The sequence below is a fragment of the Gobio gobio genome (genome assembly GCF_949357685.1).
Source record: "Gobio gobio genome assembly, chromosome: 4".
Taxonomy (NCBI): domain Eukaryota; kingdom Metazoa; phylum Chordata; class Actinopteri; order Cypriniformes; family Gobionidae; genus Gobio; species Gobio gobio.
This window is the reverse complement of record NC_137100.1, coordinates 56,278,602-56,293,904: the sequence shown is the minus strand read 5'-3', so window position 1 is coordinate 56,293,904 and position 15,303 is coordinate 56,278,602. Positions and strand designations below refer to the sequence as shown.

The window sequence follows — 15,303 nt, the reverse complement described above, 5'->3', positions numbered from 1 at the left end:
CGAGAGTAACTCTTATATCCCTGTACACATACAAAAAAATTATTTAGGGGGATTCATTGCCATTTTTAAATGCATCTGTCCCTCCCTGAACTTTGCAGTGTACATGGCCTAAACGTTACAGAGCAAACAAATTCAGTCTTATTGTCAAACCACAGCATGGTATTCTTCCTTTCTGGCTGCTCAACACAAGTGTGCTGGCTCTTTCTGACGCTGTGTGAGAATATGATTGTCTCTCTCTGGGTTGGTGAGTGTTTTTCTTCGACTGATGGCCTCAGGCAGTCAGAGTGGCTGCTTCTGCTGGGAGCTTCAAATCACACACACCAATCAGCCAATCAGTCTACACATGTGCATTTGTGTTTGTGTGTGCATCACTGAGAGAGGCACCAGCTGTCAAGATAATGGAAACTCTCAAATCCCCACATTACATTCTGCAGAAATAAAGGCCTTCACAGCTTCCAAGTCTTGACTAATATAGCAATAGAAAATTCAGTGACTGCAAACAAGCAATGGGCACCCTCAACATCAAGCATAGGGTTTGTAGACAGAAGGATTCAGTTAGATTTTTACACGTCAGTATATGGATTTAATTAAATGTTTAACATTTTATTAAAAACGTAATTAATGCATTTGTTAAATTTGACTTTGTAGGAGTTTCATTCTGTTGCGTGCGATTTCTAAAAACTGAGCTGCAGCGCAAGCGTCTCACACATAGTCTCTAGAGGAGAATGTTTCTCAGTCAATGGAGAAAGACATTCTTTACAGATCATCTATTAATCAAATTCAGATGGGACAGTTATTTGCATTTGTAAGTCAACATTTAATGATGCTTCCTTTTTGTACCTGTAGTGCCAGTTCCTGAATGTGCCTGAAGAGCTCCACGTCTTTCTCAGTTAGGTTTTCATGTCCTGGCAGCTTGTCTTCGTCCTCCCGCCAGTTGTCTCCACACTCCTGATTGTCTGTGATGCAAACAGACACCAAGACAGTTAAAACAGCCAGAGAGTGAGTGCGATCACAAAACTGAAGGTACAGAGCAAACACACTAATAAAAGAGACAGCAGTCTCACAATTCATTCGTACTTTTCATTTTACGCTGTTTTAACTAGTCACAATGTGAAAAATGTATAATTATTCTGTCTTCATATGTCAAATAACAGTAAAGACAATTATAATTAGGGTTGGGTATCGTTTGGGTTTTTTTCGAGACCAGTGCCAAACCAATACTTTTAAAACTGTACCGGTGCCTAAAAAGTGCCTGAACCGATACTTAAAAAAAAGAGCCACAAAACGAGGTGTATGAGATTAAAGAATGGCTTTTTATTGATTTTTTTATTATTATTTAAATTGAACAATTTATTACAAGTTTAAAGTATACTTAAATATATACATAAATACAAAACACAATTTACTTAAATTCACAGTAAAACTAAAGCCACCTAACCCAACTACAACAGGCCTAATTTAACTCTAAATAACAGTTACAGTAATAACAGCAGTATTCTTGGTATGCTACAAACCAGCTTCAAGCTTCAGCTTTATTTTGCAGAAATATGACCATAATCTCTGGCTAAATATTTTAGAACGCATCACCTTATTGTTGGCGACGCGTCATCATTCTCACATGACACACAGCTGCCACAATAGCGAATAGAGTAAACTATATAGTTACTATATAATGTGTATCTGATATGAATAAAACACGTAGTCAAGTCATAACTGTCTGAAAGGATTTTTTTTGTCGCTTCCATAGACATCAGTGTGTGGTTTTTGCTAGTACTTATGAGCATGTAAATGTCTAAAACCTGAAATAAACATTATGTGGTTGAAAACACTGAATAGTTGTGATATGTGACGAGCGCTGAGCGTGTCTGTCACTGGTTTGGCGTCAGCCAAAGCACGAAAGCACATTTGAATTTAAGTGGCTCCGAAATGAGGCACCGAAATCTGCGTTCAGATTCGGCCCGGTACATACCGGTTATATAGGTTTCGGTACCCAACCCTAATTATAATGTGACAAAAGATTTGTGTTTCAAATAAATGCTGATTATTTGAACTTTCTATTAAATTCAAGAACCCTTTCCACAAATACATTGCAGGGCTCCAGACTAATAATGCGACAGACACATATAATGCGTTTGCAGGGCGCAATTGATTCACAGCTGTTTAAAACAAACACAACATTTATTCATTACTTTTATTTCAAATCCAAAAGTTGTTATTGAAAGGGTTGTTATTGAAAGGCTCTTTGTACACAGTATCTTGTCAGCTCTCCCCACGATAAGAATTTGTCTTCCCGCAATAATAACGATAAAGCTTAGTTGATGACGCGACCCATTCGCAACTCACGAGCAGAGCGAAAACAACTATGGCGGAAGCTGCAGAGGAGTTTTTCGCTAAACAAGGAGCTGCCTCTACAATCTGGAACCTGTACACACAGATATATTTTCATTTGGAATTATTCAGCCTTTGTGAACAAGAAGAAACTAATGCGGTTTTGATTTTAGCAAATCAGTTAGAGCGAACACTGACAATGTGATTAATATTCATGAACCCAGCAGCTCATCAATCCTTAGTGCGATTTATATTGTTATTAGTAGTAGAATTCGTAGTATTATTGTTCTGCTTTTTTATAGAAACACTGAATGACCAACAATGTCTTAAGCAACTCCACCAGTCCTAAATTCAGTTAAAATGGCAAATTTGCATTCATACGTTTTCATTCGCACATGATTACCAAGTTTTAGTTCAAATGACTTAAGTTCTATCATTAAACCATTATTTGCAATTTTTTTGTAATCTGAAGACATGGATGTTAATTTTTTTTGCTATTTGCGCCATTAAAATATGAATACAGAATCTGTGTTTACATTTCAAACTTCATGTCAATGATTTTAATTATTGTTTGTATTGTGATGTTTTTGAACACAGATGCACTATTTAAACATTACCTGCACTTTTACAGAAGAAAAGTAAATCTGCAACTTGACCATTTCTGAATAGGATGGTGTTTGGATTTTTTTGTTTTTTATATTCTTTTGTAATTTGTTTATTATAGGAGCCAATTTGATGATGAGTTTTTCTGAGGCTCTCATGAATGCATGCAGCTCTCACTTGTAGGCAAAAACATGGGGAATGGTACTACATTAATATCGTCATTGATATCGTTATCGCAATAACTATCAGAATATATCATAATATATTTTATCCCATATTTTAGTCCTTTTCGTCCATCCCTAGTTCAAAAATATGAATCTCTTAAATGTTACTTTTAGGTTTAACAAAATTAAGTCAGCACAATGTTGCTCCTAAATATACCTTTTAGTTTTAATCTCACAACAAACATATTTTGAGATAAATGCTCAATGTGTCCTCTTGTGTTTGGATCACCTAATATGGATGTTGAAGGGTAAAAAAAAAAGCTTAACTGACCCATCTCACCTCCCGTCCTGTCATCGTGCTCGCCCTTACGGTTGCACTTCTTGCGTATACGATATTGCTGGGAATAGTCCACCACTTCAGCACGGGCTTTCCTCCCATCCGGGGATGGTGTGAAGAACTTGCTGAGGGCGTCGATCAGACCCTTTGTTTTCTTATTAAAACGCAGGCCACCATGCTCAGAATCTTCTTCTCGGAGAGAGAACAGCATGCGATCGTCACCAGGGTAACCTTCGCACGAAGAGCTCGAGGAAGAGTGTGGGGAGGAGGAGCCTTGCGAGCACCGATCCATGCCTCCGGCACCCCGCCTTCTCCTGCCACGTCCACCACCTCGAAGCTTCTTAAAAGGTCGGCCCGGTCTGAGGACAAGAGAACTTGTAGTAGTCTTATGAACAGTTATGCAAATAATGTCAACAGTTCTGTAATCATAAGGAGAATCAAACAGTTTAATATACCTGCCCTTTGGCCGCCCCAGTGGTGCATTGTATCGCCGTTTGATTTGTGCTGCTTTTTCATGTAAGAGCTTTCTTCCCTTTTTTCTTGGCCGACAGATCTGACAGATCCACATGCCTGCAGAACAGCAATTAAGAATAATTACTTGCAAGCATAATAACAAAGAAAACTAGGAATGTGTGTGAAGGAATTTATCAACGCAATATGCAGTTAATAGAGGGAAAGCTACAAATTAAGAATATATTGGGAGTAGGCTTCCTACGATAGTCGGTGTTACAGGTGTTCAGACTCAACACCGGTTACATCACTTGCCCACCGTGGCACCACCCTCACAGTCGTTTAGATTAGTCGTTTAGATATTATTAGTTCAGTTAGAGAACAGACAATACAATTAAAAACTGAACGTGTCCGATTAATAAAGCATGATCCGAACGAGAGTCGCAGCACAGACCAGCAGCAGGAGTCAGATTGCATACATCACGAGAGCGAGGAGCTGACTGAGATGACTGCGGAAGACTTGGTTTCAAAGTGAAATGTAAAAGCGCCTATTTAAGGGAGTTTGTCATTGCACTGTTTTGTTGTTGTATTTTTCATTAAGAATAATAGGCTAATGAACCCACAATTCAAGCAACCCACCCCCGAATAGGAGAAACTAAAATGAGCCGTGTGCATGTTACTTTCGGTTTAGATAGAATTAGTGCTTTAAAAGCCCAGTCGGTTTTCCGGTATTACCGGTGTTGTCACACGTCGATTAACTGGTGGGAAAATTTCCTCACCGTCACATCCCTAATTGTGAGCCCTAGAAACAAATCCACGGATTACACTGTAGTAGAAAAGGCATGCATTGTAAGTGTACTCACCTTTTGGCATTCGCATCAGTGGAGGGTCACAACACTCCATGTGGAAACCTCGGTCACAGGAGTCACAGAACAACATGTTGTCCTGTAAAATACAAACACACAGACAACACAAGAGTCGAATTATGAATTTTTGCAATTTTGAATGCTAGAGGAGTTTGTGACAACTCTCTTTTGAGTTCTTCAGTTGAAGAGATGTGATAAGAAACACAAGGCTAAGGTTAAGTTATAAAAAAGTAATTTTAAAGTAAACTAAGAAAAGCTTCATGTAAACATTCTCAGGACACAATTTTGATCGGGTATTACGTCCCAATACCAATACTGTTGTACTACACTAGGGCTTAGTGATATGACGATATGCATCATAGCGACGGTATAAAACATCTATCATGAGAGTTTTTGCTATATCGTGGTATGTAAATAAATGTGTGTAGCATAGCACTATTGACACTTTAGAGTGATGAAACGCATAAATGAGACACTAAAGAGCGGGACGTTCTTGATGTTAAAAAGAGTTAAGCGCAATAAGTTGTGATAAAGAATTCAATGACGTGCTCACATTGACTGACACACAGTTGAATTGTGTGCACAAAAAGCATGCTCTCAGCATGCGATCGCAAATTCAGTTCTCTAACTTTTATTGGTTTAATAAAAATAAACATATATTAATTCATACAGTTAAGACTACGCCGTATTTTGTGTCCATTTGATTATTCAATTTCTGTTTCTGTGTATTTAACTAGATGTTAAATAAACGTATTGTACCTGAAAATTTTTATTTAATTTTTTTGTTATATTGTATTTGTCTTATTGTTTGTCATTTCCTTTTTGTTCTTATTTTTAAATTACAAAAATAAAACAAAATAATAATAATATTATTGTGATATACATTGTTTCTTTTAGGGGTGTGAATAGTCACTGGTCTCGCGATTCAATTCAATTACGATTATGTCAACGATTTGATTCGACATCACGATGCATTGCAATTTTCAATATTACTGCACATGGCTACATTTTTGTCAATGAATACAAGCAGTCAGATATATATGAACCATTTTTATTTTATCTGCCCCACGAAAGTACACTTCCTGAATGTAGCAAACATCAAACACAACCTAAATCTGAACACAACTTAAGTCACAAATCAAACTCAACTTAAGTCAAGTAGTATATTAATTTACAATAACGGTCACACACTCACGCATACAGCCTCGCACACACACTCTCATGCGCACGCTGTAAATGTTAAAATATGGGTGCATTTATTACTCGCTTGTGTTTCGTCTCCCTCCTCAGCCATTACTTCCGCTAAGTGAGGTCAAAATACGAGCGTGGTCATAAATGTATACGTAGATGCCTCATTAGCGCTTGTACTGATCAATAGAATTAGGCTTCTATGATCGATATATCTATGACCACGCTAATATTTTTGACCTCACTTAGCGGAAGTAATGGCTGAGCTCAGAGATGATCGCGTTCGTCTGAAAAGAGGTCAAATAATGGCATAAATACTGCTCGGTTTCTCGCAGAAACGGATCGTTTCGCTAGATAAGACCCTTATTTATCGTTTGGTATCGTTTAAAGCTGTACTGAAACTGTCATTTGGACCTTGAACCGTTTGTAGCCCATTGAAGTTCATTATATGGAGAAAAACCCTGGACTGTTTTCATCCAAAACCTTAATTTCTTTTCGACTGCAGAAAGAAAGACATGGATATCTTGGATAACATGGGGGTGAGTAAATTATCAGCAAAAGTTTATTTAAAAGTGAACTAATCCTTTAAGGTGGTAAAACAAGTTTGTGGTATTACTAGTCTTGGTGGGGACAACATTGGTCTGACTACGGTCAGACTTATACAATCCAAAAAACTGCCATACTGGTGAGCTGACTTTTATCATAATTTCCTCGCTCGCTGCGGCACTCATTTTCCACGTATCACTCCACACCAGTTCTGTTACTGAAGAATCCAACACGAGACAACGATATGGCACAACCAAACAATATACAGTTACATGATTGGCTGTTAGCCTGTCAATCCCTACGTTGCTTGGTTACCAGAGAGTAAGTGCCTTGTTCATGCAACCAAACTTGCTTCGCAACCTCTGGTTTCTTCCGACGAAGAAAAAAAAATTATCGAACGTTTTATCGAACAAATTTTTTATTGATAACGATTACGTGTCTATCGCAATACATATCGTTATCGTTTTATCACCCAGCCCTAAGAAAGACCCTGGAAAAACCTACTGCATTTTTTCCTTGGTCCTGGCAGCTGCTGCAGGTCTTGCACTCGATACACTGCCACCACAGAGCTTTGACCCGTGCTGTGAGCTCCGGAGAGAACTTCAGACAGGATGGGTGCCCTGAGAAGACAGAATGAGACGGCCATAAATAACCTAAATAAAGCCTCGTCCCGATGAGAAGACAGAGAGCGCCATTCTGCTCTGTAATAAACACATGCTTTCTACCCTTATCTTAAACCATAATTATTTTCAGGGTCTCTGTAGAGTTTTAAAAATCAAATTTAAAATCTTTTTTAAGACCTGCACAATTGAAATTAATATTGTATATTTATACAGAACAAACCAATACAATCTCACATAATCCACATACTTAAAGCTACTGTCTGTAACTTTTTTTGTGTTCAAGATTTACAAAATTTATATAAATGAGAACGTACAACATGAACCCATTTCCCAAACCCCGTTTTGGTCTTACCCTGAATCATTATGGTACACTTATAATAAGTGTTTATATTGGGACTATTTCAGACCGGTCAGGTAGGAACCGCTGCGGAGGAGCACAGTCCCTGCGCAACTCGCCATAGACATAAACAGAGAGAAGTAGCTCTGGCTGCAATGTTCTTCCGCAAGATGCATGCAGTTGTTTATTAACTGCTAGAGTGCAAATAGTTACAGACTGCAGCTTTAAGATTTTTTCAAACAGCTTTTATCCAATACATACCCATGTACCAAAATTGGTTTACGCACCAGCATATTAATACAATACATATGGATTAGAGGACAACCGATATAGGATTGTTTAAACGACAATATTGTGTTCAAAGAAAGGCAATAAACAGATAATTGTGCCAATACAAGTCACTGTGATATGGCGTGTGAATAGTATACTTGATGTGTTTTTAATATTTCAAAGTAAATTAATAAAATTGTTCAAATGAACTTTCACCCCTTCCTTACCGCTGTTCCCACAGTCTGCACAGGAGATTAACTCTTCGGGTTTCTTGTCACGATTCTGTTCCTTGGTCCCCAAACAGAAACTACAGATGGGTATGGGCTCTGCCACAGGCTGAGAGAGAAAAACAGACAGACAGCAAATAAGACACAGTTATTGGCTAAGCAGATCCAAATTATACAGTGAAACAGAGGTCTGAATATTGTGTAAATGTGCTCAGCTAAGGACAGGGTGGATGAATTAATTGCCCTTTATGAACCGTATTAATGTCTGCTTCATTCAGCTCTGAACTAAGGACATTGCTTATACCTCTCCACAGAGACCGATTTAGAAAAGCCTGAAGCAAATAGACTGGCTTTGACATTATTCTTTAGGAAAGGTGGGGGGGGGGGGGCATCAAAAAGTTCCAAAAAATCTGATACAAACCTAGTGGTTCAGAGTTTTGATAATCAAAGAGGCTGCAGTGGGCATGATCACACTGAATGTGTGGGACTAGAGGTGGGATTATAGTCAGGGTGTGGGCAACAAAAGCATGTGTTGATGCTTATTCTAAGCCACACCATCTGACATTTGCTTCTGGAACACCATTAATCTTTCACCGTGTCCAAGAGAGACCCACCCACAATGCAGTATGCATCATACACCACACACACAGCACACAAACAAACAGATACATGTGAATGCAAGGAAAAGTTCAAGAACTAAACGTACATTGCTGTAAAGACATTGAACAACATTGCAGCCAATGCAGCAGTACAAATATGAAGATTGCAACTGTGAATAGGCTTTTATGGCAGTAGTTGTAAAGAAAGACACAAAGGGTATTTGACTGGAGACTGGAAGTGTGTTCATAGTGTTCTTGACTGGCTAGTAAGAAATGGCAGATTTAGGCTGGGAGGAAAAAAAAGGTCAGTGCACATATTAGGGTGTTTCTAAGGTGTGTGTGTGTGTGCGTGTGCGTGTGCGTGTGCGTGCGTGTGTGTGTGTGTGTGTGTGTGTGTGTGTGACAGAGAGCAGGTCCAGGCAGGGAGGAGAGAGGACAGTGTGATTTATTGGGTTCATTTTCCTCTGACTCAGGTCCACACACATCCATACTCAAGGGTGGGACTCGAAGCAAAAAAACCAAACCCTTACATACAGTTATCTTAGCCAAGAGATCCAATCAGAACTAGGTTAAACATAATACTGTTGTATACTTCAAACTTTAAGAGATCATTTAATGTCTCTTCTCTCTTTGTGCAGTGGCAGAACTAAGGCTTCACAAAACCAAAATATAACAGGCTAGAAATCTTGCTACATCTAGCATCTTTTCAGATGCACAAAATGTAAATATTCTAATGTTTTTGCAGAGTTTACAATAATCACAAACATTCACTATCAGCCAAATGTAGGGTTCTCTTTTAAAATAGTTTTAGGTAATTTTGCTTAGCTACCGGCCATTGTGGTGGGCAACTCGTAAGAAATCTTGGATTGCCATTTGACAAGAAAAAAAAAGCACATTTGGCTATCTTGGTAAACAAAAGCCATCAACCTGCATGTCATACTGGGCGTTTGTCCAGTGCTCTGTCATTCATGCTTGAGCACAAAAGCTATTGTAGAAACACGTGAAAAGTTTTCACAATCTCTTCAAGTCTCAATGCAGTTTTGAAAAAAAAAAAAAAAAGTTTAATATAGACAAACTAAAGGGACCAAAAGTCTAGGTTCACCAGAAAAAGCGTAAAAATCTGAGGTTGGTAAGATTCTACCCTCTACGCACACCTTGGCAATATAATCGCCATTGGCTAGTAAAGTTTACTCGCCACGCCAGACTGATATACCATTTTATTTATATTAGTACTGTCAAATTGATTAATCATGATCAGAGTAGGGCTGCAACGACGACGTCGACGCGTCGGCGGCACATTATTTACGTTCTAGAATGGAACAGAAGATCTAGAATAATGGCAGCTTCTGCTCCCGGGCATAGTGAAAATGATCATTTATCATATAAAGCCAGACCGCGACATTCAAAAGTGTGGGAGTACTTTAAACAGAAGCCGAATAAAACTGCTCTGTAATGCCGGTTTCACACTGCGCGCGGTGGCAGAGCAGGAGCTGTGCGCGTGGAGAGCGGGAGCTTTCACACTGCCAATCAGTGTTGCCAAGTCCCGTTTTTTTCCGCGGAATTGGGCTACTTCTACACTGTTGCCACGGGCTGTGTCTCATGTCCGCGGGTTGAAGCGATCCCAACTATGTGATATTTAGCCCCGGGAATGAGAATTTTAGCAGGCAGCCCTGCAAAAAAAAACACACATATTTAACACCCCGAACGCGATGTTTATCAGAGAACCTCCCCGAAACGCGATTGTGCTTGTTTTGGGCTAGTTTTGAGTAACGAATGGGTGGGTTTTGTTGTGAAAACCTGGCAACCCTGCTGCCAGTGTTCTCTCCATGGTTCTCTCGCGCAGCTGAACCGTGGCGCAAGTATTGCAACAGACGGTCACATTTTCCGGGGTTCTTCTCCGACCCCAGTACGTCTCGTGCTTTTATTTATTATGGGCTGCATATATCTCCTATTAATGCGACCTGGTTCCCCTCTGTCCCAAACACATATGCATAATAACATGCTGTATATAGGTAGTTTGCATGATTAAAGTAACATTAAAGTTAAGATATGCCTCTAACTTTAATCATTTAAATGTGTCTTTGAAGTTTGGGCAAAAACTTCAGGCAGCTTTAGTCGTTGTTTATGCACATGTATCTTCAAAATAGACGACTAGTTATACTATATTAAAACTATGCTGAAAGCTCCTGTATGTGAACCTTTTGCGGATAAATACAAGTGCATTTTCGTTTACTATTGACACAAATCAATAAGTAAATCATACTCAACTACTATAGTAAACAACTTTTCCTAATTAGGCCTACTCTGTATACATTTTATGATGAATAGTATCATTATATATTATGTTTAAAAAGCTTCTTGTGTTCATATATTTCATTATAAAATGGCATACTATGTACACTACCCTTCCTGAAATACAATTAATATTGTCATCATTCATTGATTTCATGTTAAAATAATATACAAATTCACTACCCTCTTTGAAATACAATAATCAGTAAAAAAGAATCATAAGATTAATCTGGAAAAATAATCGTTAGATTAGTCGACTAATCGAAAAAATAATCGTTAGTTGCAGCTCTAGATCAGAGCCATAGAAAAAGAGAGTTGTGACACTCTTTGATCTCGCCGCCACATGTTGATCTCGCCGCCACATGGTTCTTAGAGCTCTCAATAGTTCCAAACAACTCTGCACTGTCAATCTGTTTGAACAGGATCAAGCAGGATAGACAGCAGTTTCACTATATTTGCAGCAATTTCTGGACTTCGACTAGGCTTTACAGTAGCATTTTATTCTGGGGAGAGATAAAGAAGTGACAACATTAATATTTTTTTGAGTGATCACAACACGTAAATAGGAAAATGTTGGCGTTATTTTGTCACTTATTGAGCAGTAGGCTAGATGGAGCCGTTTACCTCCAGTCTTTGTGCTAACAGACTAGTCAACTAGTCTAGTTTTGCACATCCCTAATTTTTTTATACATTTATATTTATTTACTTATACTACTATTACTACTACTACTACTACTACTACTACTACTACAACAGACACACACACAACTTAGGATAGTGCTTGATAGCACTTGATAATTGTTTTTGTTCAGAACAAGTCAGGACAAGTAGCAAACATGGGCAGTTTGTGGACACACCTTGAGTTCATACAAAAACTCTTTCATTCTTCAAAAAGACCAGCAAAACAACTTGGATGAGAAGAGCAAACTATTCACAGGATGAAATTAAAAGCACAGCTGCCAGGCAGCAGACCACCACAGGAAATCTAAAAATATTTCATGTAGGAGAGAAAAATTCTTACAGAAGCGCATCTGACAGGACAAAAGCCACCCCCTCTCACACACACACACACACACACACACGCATACATGCATCAATCTGCCAGTTTTTGCCCATTCTAATGTAGCCTTCAATTTCCTCTTAATGTACACAAAGCTGAGTGCATGTTGTGCGTGGGCAATCAGACACTGGAAACCCGAATGAGTAGATGGGGATACAGCACGATTGGAAGGGGGAGGGAGAACAAAACCCACTGTCCTTGTCTCTGGCTCTGTCAAGGTTCTCATTAACATGTGAAACTCATTTCTGCATTCACCTGACGATGCAGCCCCCTACCCATCACCCACAAGCCCCTGTGCAAGAACCTCACTGATCAACATACAGAGGGAGACAGCTGGACACACTCGCACACACTAAAAAAAAACACAACCAAACACAAACAAGTGAGAGAAAGGAAACTGAAAGAAAACAACAAGAGGGCAGACATGCAGATGCAACATTAATACTGTCAAACGTCAAAACAAGCTCTCACTGTCCCACTGGTTCTGCATACAACCAAAACAACAACACATCTTTTGGATGGGAATATGGAGTGTTCTTAGCCTCGATCTTAAGTTTTGAATTGCCATGCATGGTATTAGACAACATTTGTGTCTCAGATACTCCCATACCCGCAAAAATTATGTGTCATTACGGTCGACAATAAGAATTGCCCGATGGTCCAGTGCCCGCGGGAACCCTGGGTCGACAATAAGAATTGCCCGATGGTCCAGTGCCAGCGTGAAAGACACTCGGGCCAATGCTGCATCTTCACGGAAGTTGATCATTTGCGCATTTTTAAGCCATGCCAATATAAATATTCTAGTGCACAGACAAGAAAGTGTGTCTCTCAGTTTGCTACTCGCGAAGCGCAGCAACAACACATAAGTACGGCCACGCGTCTCACAGCGTGCGTATATTCACACAAAATTATATCAAAATGCCTGCCTTGTTGTGTATCATCGTAAACATAGTCGGTCAGGTCTTTTAAATGAACGTAAACATGACATTTGCCAGTGTTTGAAGCGAGACAGCAAATTATTAATTGTGCAACTCTAATGGATAGACACTCTTTAAACAAATTTCCTCTATTTCTAAAAGACCTTTCACAGCAACAAACAATAAAACACCTTTCAGATTTGGAGCAACTGCCAAAATGCCTCCTGCTGACTTGAGAAGCTCAGACTTGATCGGTTCTGCTGTTGGTACTTGAGATATTACACGCACCATTTACTAGTGCTTTATTGAAGTTATCTTGCAAATACTGTCTTGCGAGCTGTTTCTATATGCAATAATATTAAACCACTTGTCTATAAAGCATTTCTGCTATTTGCAATCCAGAAGAGAAAGACATCTCTCTTACGGAGCTACAGCGGACACAACACGAAAGCCCCTGCTTAATTAGTAACTAAACATTCAAACTAGGGGTGCTCCGATTGATCGGCAACCGATCTCGATCGGTCGATAATCACTTTGGGATGATTGATCGGCGGTCTCCAAAAAGGCCGATCTCATGAACCGATCTCATGCTGACGACACATAAACCCGCACCTGCCGTGAGAGCTAGGGCATGATATGCAGCGACACAGTCTCATTCTCTTTCCAGCGCGGGTAAAATAATTATAATGCTGAAGGTGAGGTACAATTCATATTTCTATATTAAATAACTTACGCAGTCATTTGAAAACTTTCTGTGGGATGTAAGTTCACAAACAGCGTGCGTGAATCACCGCGTACGCGCTCTCTCTCTCCCATTCAAAATGCTCAAATGGCTTCACATCAGCGCATCGCATCTGCACTAAAATCGAGCTGCACAGTTGACACAGGATTTGCCACTTTGCACAATCGAGGCAGTGTCGCATCGTCACTGAAGTTTATCATTTGCATTTATTTTTAAGTCTTGCCAGTGTTCAAACCGCTCAGCAGTCGCACGCATGGTCTGGAGACACACACACACACACACACACACACACACACACACAGGCCATCTCACAAAAAGCTTGCGAGTACAAATTGCGCTGAAATGGTCAGATACACACAAATGTATGTACTAAATGACCGTCTTTACGAGTGTGCACGTAAACCCCGTCGTGACTCGCGAGTGAACGTTTGTGCAGCTGCATGTAACTGTAACCGTGTTCACTCTTAAAGTGACAGCTGTCGAATAAACTGCTGCTGTCTCTGAGTTGTTTGATGACTTGTGTTGTTTGATGAACCTTTATGACACTCACTGCTCTTGAATGAATAACTTTTGCAACCTTAAGTGTAAGGATGAATCTAATTTAATTTATTCAGGGAAGACCAATATTAATTTACATTTGATTTCTTATTAAATGTCTTTAGTATTTCTTATCTCAATACTAATGTTAGACCTACCTGAAAATTTGTTTTTAAAAACAAAAATGCACTGCATGATCAAATATTTAGGTGAGATAATTATATACATTTATTATATACATTTATTTGGGAAAGATGGCCTACAGTAGCCTTAAGTTATCTCATTTTCTAAAATAAACACTTGGTGGCTCTTCAAGATCTTGACTCTGTTAATTTAGAGTTAGTTTCATTTCTACAAATGGTGCAAACTCTGCAAGATTATAGACAAAAGATTGCCATTCCCCTGCCATTCTGTGATCGGCAGTGATCGCAATCGGCAGATCATGATCTTGGTGATCGGTAATCGGCCCCAAAAATGCTGATCGGAGCATCTCTAATTCAAACGTCTGGTTACACTTTAGGCCGGTGATATTAATCTAATTTTATTTTTTATTTAGATTTTGGCTTCCAAGGATTCTATAATGAAGATATTTGAGGTAAAACTATTAAAAACTAGTCGCATTCCATCTTGCACAGCTTCATAGTGGTGCCCAAACTTAACAGAAATCAGCATTTTTGTAAAATGCAGTCTCTACTGTTGCTAAGTTGTAGGGCATGTTTGATGATTAAAAAAAGTTATTGAAAGCACAATAATCAGCACAAGAGACACGGTTTCCAAGGTTGCTTTCTGTGTGCACGTTTCGAAATAGACCGCAATTAGACAAGCAAATTATTTAGGCTTCGGGTTCGCGTCTAAACGATCAGATACACACAAAAGTTTCAAAATGTCCAGCTTGGAGAGTATTCACTTAAACACAGTTTATGTCTTAAGTGGATGTAAAGCCGTTGTGTGTCAATATTAGGGCTGTAAACGAATATTCTAAATTCGAATATATATTCGAATAGTTTTTAATAAACGAATTTCGAAGGTGAAAATTAATATTCGAATAAATAAAAAATGGGGGGGGGGGGGAACGCCCGCGGTAGTAGAGGCGTGACTGTCTGCTTTGCGAGTGGGCGCGCTAGCGCGCCTGAAGCCTTGTGTACTTTGGCCCGTCTCCAGAGCGCGAGCCGCGAACCCCCGCTGACTGCGCGCGCTCCTCCCCAAACGGACGAGGT

The 15,303-nt window shown here is 39.3% G+C and overlaps 1 protein-coding gene across 3 annotated transcripts in view; it reads right to left on the bottom strand.

The window, feature by feature from the left end:
* The window catches only part of kat6a (K(lysine) acetyltransferase 6A), a 51,124-nt gene that overhangs the window by 11,888 nt on the left and 23,933 nt on the right, over nucleotides 1–15,303 (bottom strand). The window contains exons 3-8 of one of the 3 annotated variants that reach the window (XM_079816030.1): nucleotides 7,940–8,048; nucleotides 6,987–7,102; nucleotides 4,746–4,827; nucleotides 3,888–4,002; nucleotides 3,427–3,791; nucleotides 841–956 (exon numbers count right to left, since the gene is read on the bottom strand). In XM_079816030.1, coding sequence (XP_079672156.1) covers nucleotides 841–956; nucleotides 3,427–3,791; nucleotides 3,888–4,002; nucleotides 4,746–4,827; nucleotides 6,987–7,102; nucleotides 7,940–8,048 — 903 coding nt within the window. Of the gene's footprint in view, nucleotides 1–840; nucleotides 957–3,426; nucleotides 4,003–4,745; nucleotides 4,828–6,986; nucleotides 7,103–7,939; nucleotides 8,049–15,303 lie in introns of all 3 variants that reach the window. The other 2 variants (XM_079816031.1, XM_079816029.1) reach the window with 2 other exon arrangements.